The sequence below is a fragment of the Cebus imitator genome, unplaced genomic scaffold, assembly GCF_001604975.1.
Source record: "Cebus imitator isolate Cc_AM_T3 unplaced genomic scaffold, Cebus_imitator-1.0 Scaffold344, whole genome shotgun sequence".
Taxonomy (NCBI): Eukaryota; Metazoa; Chordata; class Mammalia; order Primates; family Cebidae; genus Cebus; species Cebus imitator.
The window spans coordinates 1,184,655-1,212,185 of record NW_016107659.1 but is presented as its reverse complement, the minus strand read 5'-3'; the positions used below and the strand labels follow the sequence as shown (position 1 = coordinate 1,212,185).

At 34.9% G+C, this 27,531-nt stretch overlaps 1 protein-coding gene across 11 annotated transcripts in view; it reads left to right on the top strand.

The window, feature by feature from the left end:
• FYB1 (FYN binding protein 1) overlaps positions 1-27,531 on the top strand; it is a 169,633-nt gene that overhangs the window by 131,838 nt on the left and 10,264 nt on the right. For 9 of the 11 annotated variants that reach the window (XM_017505896.2, XM_017505894.2, XM_017505897.2 and 6 more), the window contains 12 exons: positions 1,431-1,450; positions 2,020-2,054; positions 3,006-3,126; positions 5,980-6,139; positions 6,646-6,787; positions 10,732-10,754; positions 13,877-13,943; positions 15,453-15,590; positions 17,659-17,684; positions 19,788-19,854; positions 24,372-24,471; positions 24,930-25,092. In XM_017505896.2, the coding sequence (XP_017361385.1) occupies positions 1,431-1,450; positions 2,020-2,054; positions 3,006-3,126; positions 5,980-6,139; positions 6,646-6,787; positions 10,732-10,754; positions 13,877-13,943; positions 15,453-15,590; positions 17,659-17,684; positions 19,788-19,854; positions 24,372-24,471; positions 24,930-25,092 (1,062 nt within the window). The remainder of the gene's footprint in view (positions 1-1,430; positions 1,451-2,019; positions 2,055-3,005; positions 3,127-5,979; positions 6,140-6,645; positions 6,788-10,731; positions 10,755-13,876; positions 13,944-15,452; positions 15,591-17,658; positions 17,685-19,787; positions 19,855-24,371; positions 24,472-24,929; positions 25,093-27,531) is intronic. The other 2 variants (XM_017505900.1, XM_037730442.1) reach the window with 1 other exon arrangement.

Genomic DNA, 27,531 nt, shown 5'->3' with positions numbered 1-27,531 from the left:
CCCAGGCTGGAGTGCAGTGACATGATTTCAGTTCATTACAACCTCCACCTCCTGGGTTCCAGCGATTTTTTTGCCTCAGCCTCCTGAGTAGCTGGGATTACAAGTGCATGCCACCATGCCTGGCTAATTTTTGTACTTTTAGTAGAGACAAAGTTTCACCATGTTGGTCAAGCTGGTCTCGAACTCCTGACCTCATGATCCACTCGCCTCGGCCCCTCAAAGTGCTGAGATTACAGGGGTGAGCCACCATGCACAGCCGTCTCGTTTTAATTTCTAGATCTCTGCATACTCTTGAGTTTGAGCACTTTATTTGCTTATTAGCCTTTGTGATTTCCTCTTCTGTAAGTTGCCATTTTTTACCTTTTGACCATTCTTTTTCTTGGGATTGGTATATTTTTCTAGTTGACTTGTAGGAGTTCCTTTATGTTACAGACATCAATGTCATGTCAACCTCAAACAATGCAAATATCTTCTATTCAGTCTGTTGTCTATTAGCTTAGCCCATGCTGTCCTTCATTGAACATAAAGTTTTATATAATCAAATTCATTAATTTTGCTTTGTAATTTATGCTAAGTTATTTAAGAAGTCCTTTTTCCTAGAAAATAAAAATGTTCTCATTTTTTTTCTGTAGACTTTATCACATAACTATATTTAGGTATTTGATCTCTTTGCAGTCCCTTTTGAGGAGGTGGTTGAAATCCAGAATTGTTGCCTCCAAGTATGGAGCCACTTTTCTCCTTACTGTACTCTAAACAATCCATCCTTTTCTCATTAATTTATAGTGCTACCTTTATATTATATCAGCTCAATGTGTGTGTATGTGTATATTATGGCTGTTTTATGTACATTTGTGTATGTCACTGAATTCTCTGCTCTAGTCCATTGATCTATTTATCTGTTCTTATACCAACACCACACTGTTTTTATTATTGATATTATTATATTATTGCTCTTAATATTAGATTATGTTTCAATGTTCAGTAATTATTTTTGATATTACAATGAACTCTTGAGGATTAAATTTTTTAATCCAATTAACTTGATTTGTTTGATACATAAAAACAAATCCTTGGGAACTAATAAGTAAAAAGGCATGAAACAGTGATTTTTTTAATACACCATGTTCCGTACAAGCCCATAAAACCAAAGGACATCCCTTTTCATAAAGGGAATAGTGTATTAATTATTTCTTGGCCTTTGCATTATTTTATGAAAGCCAATGAAATTACTTTATAATTAAGTCACCAGCATCAAAAAAACCACAGTAAAGATCTAAAGTATATATTTTATTTTTTATTTCTATATCTTTGCTAAAGCTTAAGTTCTGTTAGATTATGAACAATTTTGAATATTATTATATCCAATAATCTTATATTAAAGTGCTTCCTTATTACAAATGCATTAAATTTTATTTTTTTTAATCTTTTAGGTGCTGGAAATCTTGATGAGGTCAGATTTCTTTTCTTCTCATATTATATTAATATAATTAGAATATTTAACAAGTATTATGATTCACTCCCTATTGGTACATACCAAAACAATGAAAATTCTTATGAGTAATGATATTTTTCCATTTCTAATCTTATTTCATCTAAAATGCTTAAGACATTACACACCAGTCATCACACTGACTCATTAGAATGCTGTAGTGCCGAACATAAACTTTAGTCTGACTGTACATCTGATTTATATAGCAAGATAGAAAAAAAAATCTTTCTGTTTTTGCTTTCCCAGTCTATTTATAAGGAGAAAAGGAAATATTTTAAGCAAGCCAAACTTCCATACACTTAAATTACATAAACTGGCAAATAGCTGTTTTACTGAGTAGTTGAATTATTCTTTCAAAAATAATCACAATATGATTCCTTTAAATATTTATTCCTCTGGAGCATTTAATATGTAGTTCAAATTTTAAAAATTTATGTTTTTGCCTTTATTTTAAGTCTAAGAAATGTAGTATGTGTATGTTAACTTTTTAAATAATAAAAATTAATCATCATCAATGTTTTTCTTTATAGGAACAAGATAGTGAAGGAGAAACATATGAAGACATGTATGAATTACATTTTTAACCATGGCAGTTTTCTTCAAAGATAAATATAATATTTTGTATGAGGGAGAGTGTGTATATAACACCACTGGGGGGAAGCTTGAATTGTTCAAATGACTGACATATAATAACTTTTATTTCAATTTAAAAGACCAAAACTTATTTAGCTCTCTAAGAATTCTACAAAGGACTCTATTAAAAAGCTGTTGTGTGAGAGGCCAGAGATGTGCAGTCTATGAGATAAACCACAGGCAGGGAATCAGAGACAGAAATCTGGATTTCTTAATCTTAGTGTATCCTTGGGCAGATGAGTTAATATCTGTTACACCTTCTTCACCTGAACAGACCTCCACCCACAGGGGTGCTATGAAAAATAATTTATCGTGGAGCCCAGAAGTGTCTGCTGGTAAAGTGAAAAGATGTTAAAAAAAAAAAAAAAAAAAAAAAAGAAGTTTTTTGAAAAAGAAATTTCTTGGAAAGTGGATGAAAGTAGAAATGAATATATTATCTTACTTTATCATATGGTGATCTCAGATATCTTAATTTTTTATACCCAGTAATTATTCAACCAATTCTGACTCAAGTTTCTGAGCCAAAGTTTATATGTGTACCTGTGAATGCACAGGCATGTGTGCATATGACAGAGAGAAAAAGAGATGGATTCTATTTATGCCAACATACAACAAGAATGGGGCCTTTATAAATGGTGGCTTCAACTTGCTGGCACCAGTTGTCAGGGAAAGCCGAGCCTTTGGAAGGTAGCTATAGCTGTGTGCCTCCTACTGGTTTTAAAAATAATTTCACACATTCTGGATTTTGACAACCCTTGGTTTTTTACCTTCATCCATACTTCAGATGCCACCTTTTCTGTTGTGAGTAGAAACTTCTAGGTAGGGAGCTCCGATACCTCAACACCTGCTGATGTGAAAACAATCTAACAATTTTTATTCATAGAGAAGCATCCAAAGAAAGAGAAAAGAAAAGAGAAAAGGAGGAAAAGAAGAGATTAGAGCTGGAGAAAAAGGAACAGAAAGAGAAAGAAAAGAAAGAACAAGAAATAAAGAAGAAATTTAAAGTAAGTGCTTGCTTGCTGATGAGTGAAAGAGTAACGTCTTTTTATACCTTTCACACAAAAGGGATACCATTCTGGAAACTTTACATAGTTGAAGAATTACTTACTCGTTGTTTTCTAAAGAGCAATTATCTTCATAACAGTACTTTTTTGTCCAATACACCATCTTATCCCTGAACTAATATAATAAAATTTAAATAAAATATGGTGTTTTATAATTAGTGGGCACCCAGGACATTTAATATTGATTGAGTGAATGAATATTTGCTTCTTCAAACCCATCTTGGCTCTCCCCATAACACATTTCTTATAATATAGCCTAGTTATACCATGAGCTTAGCATCACACACGTAAATATCCCTGTGGTTTGTTTTATAGTGGGGCATTAGACACAGATGTCCCCAGGGTAAACCAGACCTGTCTCAGAATAAGATTTCCATGAGCTACATTACTAGAATCTAGACCTGATTTACATTTTTGCCTTTATTTTAAGTCTATATACATGCAGACTTCTGATACCTGCTGTTTCTCATCCCTCTTTGTCTACCTGGATTCTGATCTCTGTATTCTCTGATCTCTGGTAATTGTGTGTCTTCTACCATTACTACCACCAGTGAACACTACTCACTGGCTATTTTCTCCTGGCTACACCATCTTTGATGGCAAGGCTCATCCACCACAGATTATCTGAATTACAGATAATTCAGATAATCACCCTAAATATGTCTGACATGCTACACATATTTACGGTGATTATCTGAATTACAAAATTATTCTTTCAAAAAGAATTCACAGTATGGCTTCTTTAAATATTTATTCCTCTGGAGCATTTAATATGTGGTTCAAGTTATAAAAACTTTGATTTATATATGACTTCCCAGTATATTTATAGTATTAAAGCAAAGGTTCAATCAATGCATGGTACAGGGAAAACATATAGCAGCAAGTCAGTTAGACACACTGAATCAAATCCTAGTTGTACATACAAGTTATGTGATCCTGGGCTTTTCACTTAACTTCTCTGAGCCCCTGATTCTTAATCCTTTTTTTTTTTTTTTTTTTTTTGAGACAGTGTCTCATTTTGTTGCCAGGCACCAGGCTGGAGTGCAGTGGCACAAGCTCTGCTCACTGCAACCTCCACCTCCCGGGTTCAAGCAATGCTCCTGCCTCAGCCTCCCAAGTAGCTGGGACTACAGGCACATGCCACCACGCCCAGCTAATTTTTTTTTTTTTTAGTAGAGATGGGGTTTCACCATGTTGGCCAAGATGGTCTCGATCTCTTGACCTCATGATCCACCCACCTCAGCCTCCCAAAGTGCTGGGATTACAGGCGTAAGCCACCATGCACAGCCGTTTCTTAAGTGAGAATAAATGACATTACTCCAGAAAGTTTGTTACAGAACTAAAATAATACACAGCAGGCACTGTATCATAACATTCTCATTTGATTTTGAAAAAACTTGCTATATATAAGTAAAATTATGATTACAATATTAATATTAGAACATTTTACTCACACAAAATGCATGACTACCACTGTTTATCTTTTTCGAGTGAAAAATTAATTTCAATTAATTTATGAAAATTTATATAGTATACTTTCCATGAAGAGATTGTTTGTCGATTTAAAGGAATTATGTAAGGTTTTTCCATATGTTTCTTTTGGAGAAATCAGTTTTATATTATCTCATTCATTCAAATAATATTTTTAGTAAGAAAAGATAGGGTGTGGAAATCATACCATTAAATATGAAGTCAAAAGTTTATCAAGAGTAGGACTTCGCTAGCTATATTCCTTCCACAAGATGTTAATAGATAATATGCAAAAAATTAAATAAATACGAGAACTGAGCCTCATCAACATCATGGCATATCGTAATTTAACTTAAATTATTTTCTTTATTTCTTCGTGGTGCATGATAATGATACATGTTTACAATTAATGGCATCATAAATAAAGTAAGGTAGATCTTTAAAAGTCATAATGCATATTTGCATATCAGAAGATTCAAGAAATTCTGTTGTAAAGACACCAATTTAGGATTAGAAAATTAAAAGTTTAGGATTCATGGTCTAACCAAGATCATTACCCTTTTACTAATAAGCCACCATACTATTCAGAATATTAATTTTTAAAACCTCGTGTGACATTTGCTTGCTATTTTTTGATTGGCAAGCCTATTTCTGAAATTTTGTCGTGTTTATAGCAGGTAATGTCTGCTCCAATTTTACAAACAGGCAGCTACCACAAAGTTAAAAAAAATTAAAAGGATAAGAAAAAAAAGGAAATGCTTTTCCCACAAGTTCAATCCAGCACCACCACCTAATCTTCCTTTTGGTGTTTTAGATCTGCAGAGATGCATTAGAATAACTACACAATACAAAGGGGGAAAAACTCCATCTTCCAAAGAGAATCCTGGCATATTCCATAAAGACAAATAGCACACAGCATGGATTGTTGTACATAAGTGCTATTCAGCTATGGGGGCTGCCTTTGCAGGCCTCTTCCAGAATTCCTAGGTCAACAGATCCCTGCCTCACTCCCCTGACCCCTGCACATGTTAACCTGTTCTTAGCTGGTCCTCCTTAGCCTCCGTGATTTTTCCCTAACCCTTCCTATAAGAAAATATTCACCTTCAATTTCTAGTTAAACCCTATAAATGTTGGTTATAGGTAGGTTAGCAAGTTGCAGACTTATTATCTTTCAAAATTGCATTCCTTAAAGATTTTCTAAATAGTAAGGAAATCTTTTTATTTAGAATCTTTAAAATAGAACGTAGGCTTACATATAAAGTTCAGAATCTTTATTTTTTTTCTCTTTGCAGCTAACAGGTGATTATTTTTTTCTCCTTGCAGCTAACAGGCCCTATTCAAGTCATCCATCTTGCAAAAGCTTGTTGTGATGTCAAAGGAGGAAAGAATGAACTGAGCTTCAAGCAAGGAGAGCAAATTGAAATCATACGCATCACAGACAACCCAGAAGGAAAATGGCTGGGCAGAACAGCAAGAGGTTCATGTGAGTGCTAATTTCTCTACAGCTTCAAAGTGTTTTCTTTGCGAGGCAATAATCAATGTACATATTCCTTCAGAACTCCTCATAGGCATCAAGTTAGGAGTATTTTCCAGGGTGGACAAAGGTAGGAAAATGTTAAATAGCAGGTAGAGTTCCATCTTCACCTCATCTGTGTTATCTTTCTTGTGGGAAATAATGTAAAGTTTATATTACTCCAGGAGGAACAAACAGCATTAGGTTTTTCATTGATGTTAAAAAGAAAAAATGCTTCATGTGAATCACTTTAGAATCTTTAAAACAGAATGTAGGCTTACATTAAACTACAACAGGAATAGACTTTGACAGACTACGGTAAAATGTGGGTCTACCTGGGAGGTCTATAAATCAGAACTACAAGAAAATAAATCAAGGGAGAGTTTGAAGAGCAAATGTGCAATTAATATTTTATTCACAACTTTAAACTATTTAAACTACAGTTGCCTGAACATAAATCTTTCGCTTTTTGGTAGATGGCTATATAAAAACAACTGCTGTAGAGATTGACTATGATTCTTTGAAACTGAAAAAAAACTCTCTTGGTGCTCTTTCAAGACCTACTGAAGATGACCAAGAAGTATACGATGATGTTGCAGAGCAGGATGATGTTAGCAGGTATGTGCAAGTGTGTATTGTAGAACAGATCAAACTGTCTCCTTGTCAGAGATTTTGTATTTTAAGATTCTAGAATTTTACCTTCCATATCTCCTACTGCTCTCTATCACTAAACTAAATGACCACTTACAATAATCCCAACATGGGTGAAAGGTCATTTGAAACTCCATAGCATTTCTATATGATATGCATCAAATACTACTTGAAATATAGTGGGCCATTTGCCAGATCTTGTAAAATGTGTTGTCATTCTAAAACACTTTTATAATGTTCATTATGAGTTGATCTTAGGGATATGCCTAATATAAGTATGATTTGGTGAAATATGAAGCATAAAATATAAAATTTACCCCATTTTTTGTCTGAAATCTCTGATTCTAAATGTTTGTTGTTATTTTTGATAATATATCTAAAAAATGACTCCATTGCAACCTCAGTTTGCTCTTTAAAAGTAAAAACTTCATTCTTTATGGTCCCTAGGTGTCATTTAAGGGTCCAACTTTTCATGGCCCATTTACTCCACTAGATTAAAGTGACCTTCACTCTAAGAATTATGGGAACACCTTCCTGGTATAGGGGAACAGAATAGAACATCTTTTCTGGAGGACCAATGAGAGGAGTTTGGCCATCCCTCCCTTGTACCTCTCCTTCCCTTCTTTCCTTTCTCAGTCTTCTGCTTCCTTTCTCTCTCCATCTCTCCTCGTCTTCTCTTTGTTCCAGTTCTGATTTTCTGTTGTTCTTTTATGTCTTTTGTACTTTTCCATTCCCCTTCTCCTTTCATTCCTTCTTTCCTCCAACGCCTCCCTTTTCAGTTAAAGCCATAATCATCTCAAGTTGAAAGGAAAAAAGGAGAAAAATCTCTAGCCCAGTTCAAAATCTTTATATTTTTTATGACTACCTTATAAAACTAGAAAACCTCCATTGTAATCCCAAAAAGCATAATCTGTGCTAGCTCTTCACATAGGTAAAACTGTGTCTGCATTCTTCGTAAGTCAAATTTCAAAGGAAACAATGTTAATTGTCAGCCAGTTCTAAAATACCAATATAAATATAGTAATACACTTATAAAGCATATGAAGAATTACATTTTCCTCTTATGATCTTTTATATCATGATATCAGTTAAATTTGTTATGTGTCTTTCTAGTAGTTTTGTCTTTCTAAAATGAATTATAGCCTGATATGCCTTCTTACCATGTTCTAAGCATAAATTATGCAACATATATCAAAATATACAACGCATGCACCAGAGTTTGGAGATCATTAATAGACTTTAGTCATAAGAAACACATTGACCTAGTGTGAGTCAGTAAATGCCAGTTTTGAGGTCAGCTGAAATTCCAAATTGTCATATTCTGTAATTTCCAGAATTTTCTGGATGTAAGTATATCAAGTATATTATCAATGTATATACACCTTGTGTGTGTCTTTTATTTGTTTTTTTAAAAGAACATTTCTTTAATTTTTGGTGAAAGATTTCCAGTTACATTAATGAACACATATTTACACTGATGTGCATTCTCAAGAAAAAAATAATAAATCCAGGAAAAAAATGATGTTCTTAAAATGGAACTTTGTTTAACCATGTTGGATGACTATTTCCCAAAACTAGCATTATCGCCTTTTTCTATTTTATTGAATCCATACATACCATAACTCTAAAAACCTGCTCCAGTTTAGTAAACAAGTAATGGGAAAAGAATCTTTAGTAAAAGAAGGAAGTTGGAAGAGTTGTATGGTTTTAACACTCAGTATTTTAAACAAGCATAGCCCCACAATATTTACTAGCATCTATCCCTCTCTTATGCACCCTTAATAAGAAAATTAAAGAAGCCATTTCTATACATGTTTTATTTTTGAAACTGCAGCTGCTGCTGCCAGAGATCTCATAACAGAACATGCTTTGTTCTTAGTAGAGAAAGGGAAGATGCTGAGTGTAGCCGGCATCTTGCCCTGGCAAGAATAAGAAGAAAACGCATCATCTTCTTCTCCCTCCTGCTTATGACTCCTGGCTCGGGCACTCTACCGGCTCTTCCCTGATTCCCTAGAGTGAACAGCGATGGCTGTGAGTGCTTGAAACTCTAGGAGCAGACTTGAGGCTTCAGAGCACAGCCTCTGACAGCTGTCCTTCCTTCTCTTTTTCTTCTCCACTAAAACAATATCTACAGCAAATTTGAAACATTGAAGAAAAAAGAATTGCAAATGTAAATACCCCTCTTCCATTTCATAGCAAATCTTCTTCCTTCCATGTACCTCTCTCTCTCTCTCCCTCTCCTCTCCTGCCATGCCCTGCTCTCTCTACCTCTTCTTCACTTCATCAAATATGTTACATTCTAAACAGGCCATTTTAGGAAGTGAATAATTGTTCTAGAAATGAAATAAAACAGGAGCTTTGCTCCTGATTCCAACAACCCTGTTCTTTGGAAATTGGTATAAAAATCCAAGATGAAAAGTATCTGCCAAGAGTGGCAGCCAAGAAGAGTGCAGCTCTTCACATAATTCCAACCGCCTGCTTCATGCATCATGCTCAGAGGGAAGAGTCAGGAAAAATAAATGTCAAAATGGCACATAAGAAAGCGGAGAGTATACTGCAACTTCTTCAAAAAACAGTTCCTCATTTATATAGGAAGACATTTATAGCCTGTTTTTCTACAAAGTTTCTGACAGCAACTTTATGTTTTTATTTCAAATTTAACAGGAGATCTGCATCAGATCAATTTCTTTCACTCACTTTTAACATTAGGAAATCAGATATGAGTACTATATAACTGTCCACTAAGACACTAACATTAAACGGATATCTGTTGCCGGCAGATTAACTAATGTGGAAAACTGGGGGTATAGTGAGTGCAGCTAGGTGTAAAAGTGGGAGTGATCAAGTCAATTTCTCAGAGCCTGGTTTCTTTCTTTTTTTTTTTATTTTCTTTTTCTGAGCCAGAGTCTCACTCTGTTGACCAAGCTGGAGTGCAGTGGCGTGATCTTGGCTCACTGCAACCTCCGCCACCTGGGTTCAAGCAATTCTCCTGCCTCAGCCTCCCAAGTAGCTGGGACCACAGGCGCACGCCAACACGCCCAGCTAATTTTTGTATTTTTAGTAGAGACAGGGTTTCACCATATTGGCCAGGATGGTGTCCATTTCTTGACCTCGTGATCCAACAACCTCGACCTCCCAAAATGATGGGATTATAGGCGTGAGCCACCGTGCTGTGCCTGAGCCTGGTTTCTTTTCTGTACAATGAGGAAATTGAAGAGATGACTTCTGGGATTTTTTTCCATTCTCAGAATCTACATTTCCTTTGCTCTCACAGAACTCACATTTTAGTGGGAGATATAGGCAAGAAAACAGACAATGATAACATACATGCTAAAGTAGAGAAACTATAGGATGTTATGGAAGTAAATAAGAAACACAGGCAATCTGAATTTAGAGACGAGTCATATCAAATAAAAGCCCCATGAATGAGATTTCAAGTTTTTAAAAGTTCTCCCTTTAAAAAAATGATTGCTATTACACTAAGAGCAAAATGCTGCGGTCATAAGATATTGAAAGATAATCGAATTTAACGGAATGATAATTGCTCTGTGTGACTCTTGGAATAATATCCTTGGGGTTTGTTTTAATGGTTCATCTATGGAATGATGTAATAATATATCATCTGAAAACAACCGCATAGAAAAATGTCAAAAGCAAACAATATCATCATTTTCAATATCATATGTAGTGCTGTAATTTACTTAATTCTTGTTTTTGTTTGTGTTGTTTTACCGCCTTGTCATTACTCGTCTATGATGTTAAGAAACGTATTTTCCTCTTCACATGTAACATTCTAAGAACTTTCAACTGGAATGTTATTTCTCTTTTGAATAACCAATGAGGAAATGTACTTCTCTTCCTCATAGCTAATTAATTCATAGATTAATTTGATATTTTGGGATTTTTTCTAGCCACAGTCAGAGTGGAAGTGGAGGTAAGCACACACTTCTTAAAATTCCATTTTACAATTGATAAATATATTTGCATATATTTATGGAGCCCATGTGATATTTTATTACATGCATAGAATGTGTAATGTTCAAGTCGGTGTATTTAGGCTATCCATCAGCATGAGCATTTATCATTTTTATGTGTTGAGAACATTTAGAGTTCACACTTCTGGCTATTTTGAAATGTACAATATATTATTATTAACTATAGTCACCCTACTCTGCTATTAAACATTAGAACTTATTTTTTCTATCTAACTGTATGCTTGTGCCCATTCACCAATCTCTCTTTATGTCCCCCAAAATACATTCACACCTGTCTCAGCCTCTGGTAACTATCACTCTACTCTCTACCTCCATGAAATCTACTTTTTTAGCTTCCACATATGTGTGAGTACATGCAATATTTGTCTTTCTATATCTGACTTATTTCTTCTAATATGGCCCCCAGTTTCATTCATGTTGCTGCAAATGACATGATTTCATTCTTTTTTATGACCAAATAGTATTCCATTGTGTATATACCATGTTTTCTTTATTCGTTCATCCAATGATAGACAATTAGGTTGATTCTATATCTTTATGACTGTGGATAGTGCTGCAATAAACATGGGGATGCAGATATCCATTTGATATACTGATTTCCTTTTCTTTGGATAAATATCCAGTAGTGAGATTGCTGGATTGCATGATATTTCTATTTTTAGTTTTTTTGAAAAATCTCCAGAATATTTTCCATAATCACTGCACTAATGTATATTTCCACCAACAGTAAATGTTCCTTTTTTTTTCCACATCCTTGCCAGCATTTGTTATTATTTTTCTTTTTGATAACAGCTATTCTAACTGGGGTAAGATAATACTTATCTCATTGTGGTTTTGATTTGCATTTCCCTGATGATTAGTGATGTAGAGCATTTTTATAATATACCTGTTGGCCATTGTATGTCTGTTTTTGAGGAATGTCTTTTTAGATCCTTTGCCCATTGGGGAATTTTGCTGTTGAGTTGATTGAGTTTTTGTATATTCTGAATATTTATCCCTTTTGGGATGAATCGTTTGCAAATATTTTCTCCCATTCAACAAGTCATCTCTTCACTCTGTTGATTGCTTTGCTATACAGAAGCTTTTAGTTTGATATAATCCCATTTGTCTATTTTTGTTTTTGTTGCCTGTGCTTTTGGGGTTTTAGTCATAAAATCTCTACTTAGATCAGTGTCTTGAAGTGTTTTCTCTATGTTTTCTTTTTATTGTTTTCTACTTTTAGGACTTATTTTTAAATCCTTAATCTATCTTGCGTTGATTTTTGTATATGGTGAGAGATAGGGCCTAGTTTTATTATTTTACATATGGATATCCAGTTTTCCCGGTACCATTTATTGATGAGGATTTTTCCCCCCAGTGTATGCGCTTGGTGACTTTTTCTAAAATCAGTTGGCTATAAATATATGGCTTTACTTCTGGGTTGTCTATTCTGTTTCATTGATTTTCGTTTCTGTTTTTATACCAATGCTATACTGTTTTGGTTACAACAGCTTTGTAGTATAATTTGAGGTCTGGGAGGGTGATGCTTCCAGCTTTATTCTTTTGCTCAGGATTGCTTGGCTATTAATGCTCTTTTTTTATTTCATACAAATTGAAGGATTGTTTTTACTATTCTGTGAAAAATGACATTGGTATTTTGATAGGGGCTGCATTAAATTTGTAAATTGCTTTAGATAGTATGGTCCTTTTAACAGTATTAATTCTAATATATGAGCATGAGAAACTATGCACTTTATCAGTAATTTCTCCATAAGTCTTCATTATGTTTGTGTATATTAATGAAAAAAATACCTTAGTTTACAAATAATGAGAGAGATCTTAATATGACGGAAACAACACTAGCTTGGGAGTCAATGAACTGGATTCTAGTCCTGGCCACCAACTGACTATGAGCAAGAAACTCTTTCTTTTAAGTTTGTTACAGATCATATGGTGACTCTACTCCAATGTGTTCAAGGCAGTCTTGATTTATACCAGTCATCAGACCACAATTTGTTTTTTTTTTTTGAGACAAAGTCTCACTCTGTCACCCAGGCTGGAGTGCAGTAGCATAATCTCCTCTGGGGTTCAAGCAATTCTAGTGCCTCAGCCTCCCAAGTAGCTACCACACCCAGCTAATTTTTGTATTTTTAGTAGAGAAGGGGTTCAACCATGTTGGCCAGGCTGGTCTCAAACTCCTGGCTGGGCATGGCGGCTCACTCCTGTAATCCCAGCACTTTGGGAGGCCAAAGCAGATAGATCACCTGATGTCAGAGCACAATTAATAACAGCATTCTCCTTCACTTTCAGAAGTGTTTTGGTTTGGATAATAACCTACCAAGTCACCTTGACTCTAGTTCAGTGGCCCCTATATTTCCCAGCAACAAAATAAGGGAGTTGATCTAATACATTGCAGTGCTAAAATCTTCATACTAAAAGTCAAATTTCAAGGTCATTTTACATATTTCCTGCACATAGAAAGTACTCAATAAACAATTGTTAAGTAAATATCTGTCAAATAGCAAGTTTCCTGAGGAGCATAGAGTAACAAATGAAAGGAGAAAGAGTTTAACTTTCAAAAATAGGTATTTTAAAAGTCACTTTTCACTTATTTTTGTTTCAACTACCATCAATGTTTACAGAGTCACCTTTCATTCATTTGCTTTTCTTCACTTGTATCTTGATTAGCATCTTCCTAAATTTCTCTTCACTATTAACTAGTTAGCTAGATTTGTGTCACCTCCTCACGTCCCTTTCCACAATAAATATTTAACTCCATTTCCTATTTAAGTTTACTTTTTCTCATGTTTATGCACCCTCATCCCTTTCAACTCAAGTCCACAGTGCCTCTTAGCCCTCATTTTGTTATTGTAATTTCAGCCCTAAGAATTCTTTATAAAATGATCAACAAAGTAATTAATTATGGGATAGTAGGAAAATAAAGATTTTTATCTAAATGGATTATATGAAAGTGAAATGCTCTCTGCAGTTAAATAAGGAAGATTTATAATTAAAATCTGAGTGACCATTACATGACTAAATTATAAAATTAACAGAAGATTTTCCCCCAATCCAAATGAAGGGCTATTCCCTCCACCACCAGATGATGACATTTATGATGGCATTGAAGAGGAAGATGCTGATGATGGGTAAGAATAATCAGTGAACTGCTTTTTGCAAATTATTATTATATATATGAAATTTAGTTTTGATTTTCAGTTAAAATAAAAAGCAGAAAATAGTGTTCTTTCGTACATTACCCCAAATGATTTGAATGTTTAAGTAACAGCAATTGTAAGCCAGGAAGTGTAATTACAACACACTTCAAATGAAGTGGTTGATTGTTTGGAAGATCCTCAGTAACTATGGCAAAAGAAGTCAAATGAAAAAAAGATAAATTACAGGTGTTGTGGATATTTTTTGAAACCTTTTCTAGGCTGGGCGCGGTGGCTCAAGCCTGTAATCCCAGCACTTTGGGAGGCCGAGGCGGGCGGATCACGAGGTCAAGAGATCGAGACCATCCTGGTCAACACGGTGAAACCCCGTCTCTACTAAAAATACAAAAAATTAGCTGGGCATGGTTACACGTGCCTGTAATCCCAACTACTCAGGAGGCTGAGGCAGGAGAATTGCCTGAACCCAGGAGGCGGAGGTTGCAGTGAGCTGAGATAGCGCCATTGCACTCCAGCCTGGGTAACGTGAGTGAAACTCCGTCTCAAAAAACAAAACAAAAAAAAAACCTTTTCTAATCAAGTCTTTATTGATCAATAATTTACTTTTACAACAATCCCTGAAGAGTTTATCAGTTGCATGGCTATCCCTTGTGTAATAACATGATTATAATATAGGCAGCCCAAATAAACTGAGACCATATGCTACCTGTGGCAGAACCAGTATTGAATACTTAATCCTTTAGCTTAAAAAAACGTATCTGTTCATTTATAATAATTATAACAATTCACAAAAATAAAAATATTTTAGGTCATAAAATAAATTTTCTTTTCCATTTTAAATGGCATATTTTAAAATTTAAGATCCCTTAATTAATTCATTTTAATCATAAATAAAGCAAAATTGATGCTTAAGCTTTTGTGGCTTTCTTTTCTGAGACCAGGCCTCACTCTGTTGCCCAGGCTGGAGTGCAGTGGTAGGATCATAGCTCACTGCAGCCTCAAACTCCCAGGCTCAAGCAATCCTCCTACCTCAGCCTCTGAGCAGTTTGGGACCACAGGTGTGCACCACCACACCCAGCTAATGTTTTTTTTATTTTTTGTAGAGATGAGGTCTCACTATGTTGCCCAGGCTGGTCTCAAACTCCTGGGCTTAAGCAATCCTCCTACCTTGGCTTCCCAAAGTGCCGGGATCACAGGTGTGAGCCACCACACCCAGTTGTTTAAAACTTAATCCTTACGGACTTGTTTCACATTTTAAGAAGTGAGAGAATTCTCACTTAATAGAAAAAAAAATTATCAAGATAGTAGAAGCATTATTCAATCACCGTGATCTATAAGCTTAATAACACTATCTTGTTCAATGCAATTGGTTGTTTACTGCCTGAATTATTAATGGAGTGTAATTATAAAGAATCTAAATATCCACAAAATGTCTTCACTTGCCACTGATTATTACATTCTGATCAATGCCTGCATGCTCCAAAGCTCCATGCTACAGGTTCAAGAGAAGAGTAACACGTGGTCCTGGGGGATTTTGAAGATGTTAAAGGGAAAAGATGACAAAAAGAAAAGTATACGAGAGAAACCCAAAGTCTCTGAGTCAGACAATAATGAAGGTTCATCGTAAGAGTCAACCAACCAAATCCAGTATACAATAATTACACTAATATGTATTAAATCAAATGCTACTAATATTCTATAACCAATAACCAAATTCTGGTAGACTTAAATCATCTTAATGTAATTTTCCATTAATCACCTTAGCCCCATTTATGGTGTCATCTTTAAGCTCATGCGTTACATAAGAGAAGGCCAAGTACTCAAAAATCATTATACAGTTTAAAGATATACTTTACTTTCTTCACAAACATGCACAAAAACACACAAGTACACATAAGTACACATATACCCTCTCACGCTCATGCACACAGTCATACACAAACACTGACACACACATTTAGTAGGACTTTTTAAAATATAGCGTTCCATCTGAAAACTCACAATTCCAATGCCACATTTTACTATATAGTATTTTTTATTGAATACTCTTCAAAATATACATTCTTTTTTAATAATTAGCTTGAAATAAAGAACATGATTTTGAATTTTTTCTTTAAATATAATAATTGAAGCCTTGTAATTCTGTTCCACTATAATGATATAATAATTAGTTTTCCTGTACTAAAAGTATTCTAAATATCTCAAGTTTGTTTAAATAAAATCTAAGGCTATGGTAGCGTGGCCGAGCGGTCTAAATAAAATCTAAGGCATAACTTTTCTCTGTCCAGTCCAAAAATAATGCTGTAGTATAAATTCCATACATATGAATTTGAAAGATCTTAATCACATTCCCTGGTAAAAGAAAATCTTTCAGTTTTTATTTACCTCATAAATTCACCACATTTAGCTGAAGTCTTTATAAGATGTTAATTCCATATAGCGTTCCCAATTGGGTTGTAAAACACCAAAGCAACAAGTCAATACACAGTACACTTGAAATTCCAGGAAAACACAAGAAACCTTCCCTTCTCTTGAGCAACATTACTCAAATATATCCCTTACTTAAAAATAAGAGATAGAGTTTTTTTTTTTTTCTGCTTCAATTACACCCAAATCTGATTTGGGATTAAATTAATAATTCCTCACACTCTATTCTAACCAGTCATTTCTGTTCCATGCACCATTCTTTCCGTGGTGTGTGTGTGTGTGTGTGTGTGTGTGTGTGTGTGTGTGTTGTATTTAGAAGTCATGTTTCAGGAAATAGAAGCACTGGTGTTCTGTTGCAGCTACATGCCACCTAATCCTAATTTCAGATCACTTTAATTAATAAGTTCTCACTCTCTGGTTTAAGTAAATATTCCTCTTATTCACCATTTTCCTGTTTGGGGATACATATGCAAATACTGGGAAACATTGTCATATTCCTATGACCTCTGTTAGTTTTGAGTCTGTATTTCTACTCTTTAATTCAAATAAGCAGTTTGGAGGCAGAGATACGTATGCCACGATGACTCCAAAATACTGAGTCCCTTCATTTACTCTGGTGTAATATGCCCAAACCTCATATTAAAAAAAATCTGGAAATTTTGGGCCAATGACTGTGGGCAAAATAAACGAATTGAGTATCTTGACTCTGGATGTTTTGGCAAACATTTGGGTTAAAAAAATTTCTTTTATTTATGTATTTATTGAGGTGAGTTTTGTTCTTGTTGTCCAAGCTGGAGTGCAATGGCACGATCTCAGCTCACTGCAACCTCCATCTCCTGGGTTCAAGCAATTCTCCTGCCTCAGCCTCCTGAGTAGCTGGGATTACAGGTGCTACAGGCGTGCTCCACCATCCCCAGCTAATTTTTTGGTAAATTTTTTTAGTAGAAATGAGGTTTCACCATGTTAGCCAGGCTGGTCTCAAACTCCTGACCTCAGGCGATCCACCCACCATGGCATCCCAAAGGGCTGGGATTGCAGGCGTGAGCCACCGCACCTGGCCCAAAAAGTTTCTTGCTAAATTCCAAATTGATAAACAGAAATGGACTTAGTGGAGAAATGGAGGCTGAGAAAGAAAGAATGATGAACAGATTAATTAACCTAATATGCCTCCAGGCTGTTGCCTCTTTATACTCTCTTACATAACGGAATCAATTTCTGCGTTCACATTAGTCTGATTATAATTGTGTTCTTACTTTCTTTGTAGTTTCCCTGCTCCTCCTAAACAATTGGGTGAGTAATAAAAACTAATTGTATGTTCTGTATCTTTATTTCTTGCAGTGTGGTAATGGGAAAGCGTTGGATATAGTCACAGTATGTGCATTAAAGTCCTGACTCTGAAAATAATAAATTGTGTAACCTCAAGCAAGTAACTTCGCCTTGAGGGGCCACAGTTGCTCAATGATAAAATAACAAGATGAGAAAAATAAAAAAGACTGATAGTTTTTGTTTTTCCTTTTTTCTTCTTTCACCTCTACCTAGAAAAATAAGACTGACAGTTTTTAAACTGTTCTCCCAGGAGCAGGAGTGGCAAATAGTGGCTCCTATGGAGTTAGGGAAAAGTGGGAAGGGAAGGGCACCAACTTTCCCTATGTCCGCCCGCCCCAGTTCAGTCCAAACTTGATACATAAGACTTCTGCATAAGGATAGCTAAACCCACGCCAGATTATATGCCAGTAAGGGACTCTTCTAAATCTAATTTCTTCTGATATTTAAATGGATAGTTTATATTGTGTTTGGAAAATGTGAAATATAACTGTTTCCTTATACAATTTCAATCAGTTATTATTTTTTCATCCCTTCTGAGACAGATCTTTAGATGTTTTTAAAATTTACTTTGAACAAAGTAAAATCTTATCTCAAGAATATTCAGGGGCTTTCAAAAAGTTTACTTATTTTAACCTATGAGTATATTAAAAGAGCAAACCAACACAGCGGTAATCTATTCTTCTAGACCCTTTATCTGATATTAGAACTTTCTTTTCAGTTATCAATTTGAAAATATGTAAGAGACCAAATCAAACTGCTCAGTGCCTGATAATAAACTTGTATTCTAGTCTATAATATTTTAAAAGTATTCAAAAAAATTAATGCCACAAAAAGTAGGTATAAAATGGAACAAATGTAATCAATTCTGTAAAAAATAAAGTTTTGTTAAAATTGCTTGTTGTTCTTAATGTGGACTCAGGGAGAGGAGCATCACACACTGGGGAAAGTTGCGGGGGTAGGGGAGAGACAGCAGAGGGTGGGGAGGGATAACATGGGGAGAAATGACAGATATACTATGCACCTAAAGTAAAATAAATAAATTTAAATTAAAAACAAAAAAAGAATTGCTTGTTGTTCTTAAATGTGTTTTAAATGCATGTGCACGGAGTAATAACTTTGACCCTTCTAGATGATATTTTTTAAAGCATTTATTTTTCATGCAGCTGAGCAAGTTTTATCCTGTTAAATTAGTTAACCTGAATACACACACAAGGGAGGGAGATATGGGGGTGGAATTTATAAAGGAAATCAATTCTTTGCCACTACCAGAGAACATTTAAACTCTTTATGGTAACGACTCCTTAAAATATTTGCAATTTCTTCGATTCAATCTCTTCAGCTTCATTGACTGTAGAGCAATTGATATGTACAGAGGGGAAGCATTCTTCCTGACTTTACTAATAAGAAGCCTTGAAGGAAGAAACAGCTCTAATGATTGGAAAAGGCATTGAACCAGTTAAGGTCATGACAATTTTTCTGCCAATACTGTTTCTCAATACCTGTTTGTATCAGAAGTATTTAATTAAAAGAAATAATCTTTCCATTTAAAGGCAGTGCCACTCCTAATATCACTGTAAGGTAAAAGGTAATGGAAAACAGATCAGTGAAAGGAAGGAAAGAAGGAAGGAAGGGGAAGGATATTTAAATAGGATGATATATATTATCACAGCCCCCTAAATCTTACAAGAATCACAATTCATATCTCTACTTCATCCTGCCAATGACCAGTAATATTGATTTATTTATCAGCAATTTGCAACTCCTGCCTTTCATTGCACTTGTAGATCTTCAGATAATCTTAGTCACTGTGCCATGAGTTTTTTTCCGGATAATAATGATTATCATTACGTCACTGGTTTTTTGAGGATGATTTAATATATACATCCTGGCAAATAACAACCTCTCCCCTTTCAGAATCAGACAGCGCTTCCAGGAGAAATGTACCGAGACACTAGGAAAACTTTTTATTGTTCTTGAAGCAATCTTTATATTAAAAACCTCACTGAATGCTCATATCAAAATCTAAACTAACAGTGTTTCGACCTTTGATATTCTGCCTTTTGTTAGACATGGGAGATGAAGTTTACGATGATGTGGATACCTCTGATTTCCCTGTTCCATCAGCAGAGATGAGGTAATTAAAATGCTTTCATTACAATGAAGTAATGAAAATGAGATTACTCAAGAAAATTCAACTGAAATAAAAACCCAGTGGGATGTGTGTCTACTGTGTGCGATGACGTTGGCTCTGGCCTCGTCTCCAAAGCTGTTTTCTTCCCATCTCAGCTCTACCCTCTCTGCTAGGGTTGTGAGTAGATAGCCCCAATTCTTTGCTCCCACCTCCATCTCTTCCTTCTCTCCTTTTCTTCCATCCCCCAGGTTCTGTCCCTTGTTTCCTGGTTAGCCTTGGGCCTGTGACTCACTGATGTCTGGTTCATTTATTCATTTATTCACTGGGAAAATATGTTTAAGATCTTGGGTCACAACCAGTCTCACAGATTCTTCTTCTCTCTTTGTTTTTACTGTTTTCCCCAAACCATTTTTTTCTTGATTATACTTCTTAGTTTACATCTCAGCAGTCACCCATCTTTTTTAAACCACCTCTGTCTTCTACGGGATAGTTTCCTTTATGAAAAAAAGAAAAAAAAGATTCATTTTTTAAAGGGACCTTTAGGTAGGTTGCATTCAAGTCTTCAAAAACTACTTTTAACCTAAAATTGTGTAAAATCAGTTAAGATTAAGTAATACAAAAAGAATACCTTTTGGAATTGTTTTTGAAATATAAAATAACATGGTGGGATGCCTTCTCATAATCCAATAAATACATCAAATGATTTGATACATACTGGGTATAAAAGCAAGAGCACCTATATAGCTTTTTCAAGAAAAGATGACTCAAAAGATCTTGTGTTTGATTAAAGGATTAAAGTAACATAAATGGAATGCAGTAAGTGGTGTCTTCTGAGCTGTACTGGTAAAAATGCATGAGTAAACGCTAAGTATTTATTTATTTTTTTAACCAACATTTTTAAACTAATTTTATTGGACTACAGAGAGTATCAAGATCAAAGACTCTGAAGGAAAAATATGTCATCATTCATATATGAAGATCAAGTTCTACTGGCAAAACAAATAAGAAGGATGAAAGGAGAATTGTTGCCCTGTTTTCAATTCTTCATGAAACAAAAATCTAATCTTCAGTAATGTGTTCAAGTTTTAATATTTCTTACCACTGGCATTTCAGTCCTTGACAGTTGTTAATGCATTTTTTCACTTTACATTACTGTAGAAATGGCATCACATTCTATAAAATGCCTCTCCAGGAACCCAGAGTCACACACTAGCCATATTCTTCAAACAAAATAAACCCCAGCTGACTAAGCTTTATGTGATATGGACAATTTTCTTCCCCTTTTTGCTTATTTTCAGAATTGAAAGCAAGTTTATGTTCTCTAATGTCATATTCTATTTTTAAATAAATTTCAATAAATTTTTAAAAGATAGCTTTTAGGGGATGTCTAACTTTCATGTATATTCTGATTGCCCCAGAGAGCTAATCTGGGGCAGTAATTTCACAAATGCCCAGACTACCATAGGCAGGCAGTACTGAGGGCAGACACGAAACCTAAGATAGATATTGTACTAATTCTTCCCACAGTGAATAAACTAAATGCTAAGATTCCAAAATTGAGAAACATTTAAAATAAATTGGTTACAAACAAAACTTTATCTTAGATCATCTAAATAGAAATTTTTATATTCTAATTTTTAAAATGCTCACTGAAGGAATCTACAGCCCCTCCCTACCATCCATAATTTAACCCTAGTGAATGGTTATCAATCTTGGTTACAAATTAATGTCACCTGGGAATCTCTTAAAATGTGTCCATCACTACCTGGACCCTAATCAGATTAAATTAAATTTTTAAATTAATTGAAATTAGAATGTCCAAACATTGGGCAAGAGCAGCAGTATGCTTTTTATTATTATTATACTTTAAGTTCTGGGGTATATGTGCAGAACGTGCAGGTTTGTTACATAGGTATACACGTGCCATGGTAGTTTGCTGCACCCATCAACTCATCATCTACATTAGGTATTCTCCTTATAGTATCCCTCCTCTAACCCCCCACTCCCTGACAGGCCCCAGTGTGTGTGACGTTCCCCTTCCCATGTCCATGTGTTCTCATTGTTCAACTTCCACTTATGAGTGATAACATGCAGTGTTTGGTTTTCTGTTCTTGTGTTAGTTTGCTGAGAATGATGGTTTCCAGCTTCATCCATGTCCCTGCAAAGGACATGAACTCATACTTTTTTATAGCTGCATAGTATTCCATGGTGTATATGTGCTATATTTTCTTTATCCAGTCTACCATTGATGGGCATTCAGGTTGGTTCCACGTCTTTGCTATTGTAAACAGTACCACAATAAACATATGTGTATATGTGTCTTTTTAATAGAATGATTTATAATCCTTTGGGTATATACCCAATAATGGGATTGCTGGATCAAATGGTATTTCTAGTTCTAGATCCTTGAGAAATCGCCACACTCTTTCACAATGGTTGAACTCATTTATACTACCACCAACAGTGTAAAAGTGTTTCTATTTCTCTACATCCTCTTCAGCATCTGTTGTTTCCTGACTTTTGTTGTTTCCTGACTTTTTAATGATCGCCATTCCAACTGGCATGAGATATTATGGTTTTGATTTGCATTTCTCTAATGACCAGTGATGGTGAGCTTTTCTTCATGTTTGTTGGTCACATACATTTCTTCTTTTGAGATATGTCTGTTCATATCGCTCACCCACTTTTTGATGGGGTTGTTTGTTTTTTTTTCTTGTATATTTGTTTAAGTTATTTGTAGATTCTGGATAGTAGCTTTTTTTCAAATGTACAGATTACAAAAATTTTCTCCCATTCTGTAGGTTGCCTGTTCACTCTGATGATAGTTTCTATTGTTGTGCAGAAGCTCTTTAGTTTAATTAGATCCCATTTGTCAATTCTGGCTTTTGTTGCCATTGCTTTTGGTGTTTTAGTAGTAAAGTCTTTGCCCATGCCTATGTCCTGAATGGTATTGCCTAGGTTTTCTTCTAGGGTTTTTTGGTTTTAGGTCTTATGTTTAAGTCTTTAATCCATCTTGAGTTAATTTTTGTATAAGGTGTAAGGAAGGGGTTCAGTTTCAGTTTTCTGCATATGGCTAGCCAGTTTTCCCCACACCATTTATTAAATAGGAAATCCTTTCCCCATTGCTTGTTTTTGTCAGGTTTGCCAAAGATCAGATGGTTGTAGATGTGTAGCATTATTTCTGAGGCCTCTGTTCTGTTCCACTGGTCCCTATCTCTGTTTTGGTGCCAGTACCATGCTGTTTTGATTACTGTAGCCTTGTGTATATTTTGAAGTCAGGTAGCATGATGCCTCTAGCTTTGTTCTTTTTGCTTAGGATTGTCTTGGCTATACAGGCTCTTTTTTTGTTCTATATGAAATTTAAAGTAGTTTTTTTTGTAATTCTGTGAAGAAAAGTCAATGGTAACTTGATGAGGATAGCATTGAATCTATAAATTACTTCGAGCAGTATGGCCATTTTCATGATATTGATTCTTCATATTCATGAGCATGGAATGTTTTTCCATTTGTTTGTGTCCTCTCTTATTTCCTTGAGTAGTGGTTCATAGTTCTCCTTGAAGGGGGTCCTTCACATCCCTTTAAGTTGTATTCCTAGGTATTTTATTCTCTTTGTAGCAATTGTGAATGGGAGTTCAGTCATGATTTGGCTAGTAGTATGTGCCAAAAACTTCCCAGGTGATCCTGTGTGTGGATAGGCTAGCAAATCACTGTTTTAGAATTGTTCACTTATATTGTGGTAATTGGCTTCAGACCAATTGTTATCTACAAAATATAGTGGATTTCTATACCTAGATCCTAGGGTTTTTTTTAAAATTAAGTTCATTAATTGATCCAAACACTCAGGATGTGCTTATCTTTCTTACTTTCTCTCTCCATTCCCCCCCTTTCACAAACACACACACACACACACACACACACACAGAGTTGATAAAGTGATGAAGTAAAAGATCAATAATAGCCATCTTTTTAAAGAAGTTTCTTCTTATAATATCTAAAATCTTAACTTTTACCTAAGATTTTTTTAGTAACCAAAACTCTGGATACATTTTAAGTAGATGTGAACAAAATAACATATAAATGTTATAAATCAAAAAAATTGATATTTTTTGAAGTCTCCTTTAAAAAAAAAAAGCCTTTCTTATGACATTGACAAAGCTACTTAAGTATCTAGAAAGCGTTGAAAATATAGGGAGGTTTAAGAATAGGTTAAATTGTATGAAACTGCTGACATGCAACCATGCTTAAACCATGACTCAGTGATTTTATATGGTTCAGATGAGAAGGAATCTAATCTCTCACTTCCATTTTAATTTTCATAATCTATATTTGCTTGAGGAAACCCTGCTACATTATGAAATTATAGTGACATTTGTTATAATGACAGTTACTGAATTTCTAACAGAAAGAATTAACTGAAACAAAAAGTTGAAAATATAATGTCATGAATTTTCTCTGTTATGGACTATTCTTTTTATATTTTCTAAACAAAGTGTTGTTTTATGTGTGTTCTGCCATCCTAGTCAAGGACCTAATATTGGAAAAGCTAAGGCAGAAGAAAAGGACCTTAAGAAGCTAAAAAAGCTGGAAAAAGAAGAAAAAGACTTCAGGAAAAAATTTAAAGTATGTCATATCTAAATATTATGTAAAGTACAAAGCACTATTGAAAAATCCGATGATTTTTAAGTGTCAAAATGCACACTTTAAAATATAATTATCAATATTACAGTTAGCCATTATAACTCTTTTACTTTGTACAAAATTTATTTTAGATTTAAATTTATTTTTATAAAAGATTAAGCAAACTATAATACAGGCACAGTATTCATATTGTGATAGTCATCTAAATTAAGCTGTTCTTTGAACCTTAATAAGAAGGTACTAAAAATAGTTGTTATATTAGGTATGTGAGGTTGTGAATGATGTATGTCCCTCAAGATTTTCTTTAATATTCTTACATTATATTTAGAAAACACTGAATTAATTCTTTAGCAAATACCTATTTAATAAATCTGTCAGTACATAAGTTGTTTTAATATTGCACATAAACCAATAATTTAAATATTGTTCTTTTTTTTTAGTATGATGGTGAAATTAGAGTTCTATATTTAACTAAAGTTACATCTTCCATAACTTCTAAAAAGTGGGGAACCAGAGATCTGCAGGTGAAACCTGGTGACTCTCTAGAAGTTATACAAAACACAGATGATACAAAAGTTCTCTGCAGAAATGAAGAAGGGAAATGTAAGTCACTACTTGTACTATAATATATATATGTCACTCCAGAATTTAACAACCAAACAAATTTTAGTGACTACTCTGTGTTTACTCTTTATCTTTTTGCTTTATCCTTTGTAAATTTTGGCAAATATTAAAAAGTTGATCATTTTGCTGTACTGAAATCAATATATTTTAATTTCTTTTCATTTACTATCTGCTATCTATATACCCTGGTGTCAAAGATAATGCCAAATTACTGCTTCTCAAAATGCAGTCCTATAGACCATCAGCATCACAAAGCCCTTGTGTGCTTATCAAAATCGCAGTTTCCTGGACCCACCCTTGACTTGCTGAATCATGAGTTCTAGAAATTAGGTAAAAACAGTGATCATAACTTCTTCTCTAGCTTGTTCATGTGTCTGACACTAAAGTGAAAACTGCTGTGCTAAAGTAGACAGTGTCTCTTGCTCTGGCTTGGTTTTAAAATTGTGTTGAATTTCGAATTATATAGAATTGTATAGAATTCTGTTGCAAATTCACTTGTTTTCATTTCCTATTTGAACACACTTAGTGCAACATAATATTCCAAATAAATCCAAAAAAGCTCCCATCTCCTTTGACTTTATCAGGTATTAAAGCTGACAGATGGGGGCCAGGTGTGGTGGCTCTTGCCTGTAATCCCAGCACCTTGGGAGGCTGTAGCAGGATGATTGCTTGAGCTCGGGAGTTTGAGACCAGCCTGGGCAACATAGCGAGAGGTAGACTTTACTAAAAATCAAAGAGAAATTAGACAGATGTAGTGGTGTGCGCCTGTAGTCCCAGCTACTTGGGAGGCTAAGGCAGAAAAAAAATCACTTGAACTGAGGACTTCCAAGATGCAGTGAACCATGATCACACTGCTACACTCCAGCTGGGGCAACAGAGTGAGACCCTGACTCAAGAAACAAACAAACAAAAAAAATGGAAAATAAAAGAAAGCTGACAGATGGAAATATTTCTGTCAAATTTCAAAAGAAAGCTTATTTAAAGTCAAGATAAGAGTAATTCAAAATTACGTTGTCTTTTATTTGAAATTGGATAGCCACCACAGCTGCCCCATATCAGCTTGGTCAATCTGCATGGAAAACATGGACTCTGAGTTTAATTTTAATGGGAGGAAGGTGACTCAGAGACAGGAATTGAAATGGAGTTTCAAGAATAAAACACAGTGACTCAAGGGTGGAGGAAATGGATGTAAAGTTTATCATGGAGGAGGTGTGGTTGGCTTTTCAAAGGAAAATGAGGCATGTGGGTATGAAAGATAAAGGGCAAGGGCAGTGTAATATTAAGATTATAAGTTCACTGATGATAATGTGTAGAAAGATCCCCAGGAAACAAAGAAAACCCCCATTCAGACTAGGATTTGCAAGGGTTTACCTTAAGGAATAGCCGTAAGTGCAAACAGAACTATAAGCATCAAAAGCTCATCAAAAAATGTTTAAAAGTTTGAAGATTTTTAAATTATTAAATGTTATGATGAATCTACAAATTGAATATTCTAAATAATAATTATGATAATAATGTGCTGAATCTCTCATGACATATGGTAGATAAAGTAAGAAAGCTATTTAATTTGGGGTAGGATTTATAGCCATGTTATAAAAATTATAGAAATAAGAGAAACCAAACTAAAAGAAATTAAATACTAAAATAGAAATCAGGCTCAAAAGGATGTTGACTCTAAATGATACGTTTTCTGTCTTCTACTTTGCAAATAATTTCACATTTTTTACAACAGAGAATTGTTGTAGTATTAGTCATATAGACCTCTCTCCAGAGCACAAGCTGAAGCTTGTACATATCTTGGCATCTACTATACCAAGAGGTATAGTAGAAGAAAATCTTGCCATAGTGACCTAAGTTTTCTATCTTTAGCAGCAAATCTTATCTAAAGCAATGCTCCTCCAACTTTGAAGTGCATACACATCAATGGGGATCTTGAAAATGCAGAAGTGAAGTCTGGCATTCTTTTTTTGTTTGCTTATTTTTTCCACCTTACATTTGTAAAAATGGCATGACATTCTACAGTTAAGTTCCCAGGTGATTGATGCTGCTGGTCCTTGGATCAGCATGGATCTTCACATATCCTGAGTAACAAGGATGTGATGATCTCATCAACAAACATGAATGGATATAGATGGACAGGAATAGTTATGGAATCAGTAAGATAAATTCAGAGAAGAGACTCCTATCTTCCTAGGAACCAGCGGACCTTAAGAATAAGTAGCCAAGGCCGGGCGCGGTGGCTCAAGCCTGTAATCCCAGCACTGTGGGAGGCCGAGGCGGGTGGATCACGAGGTCGAGAGGTCGAGACCATCCTGGTCAACATGGTGAAACCCCGTCTCTACTAAAACTACAAAAAAAAATTAGCTGGGCATGGTGGCGTGTGCCTGTAATCCCAGCTACTCAGGAGGCTGAGGCAGG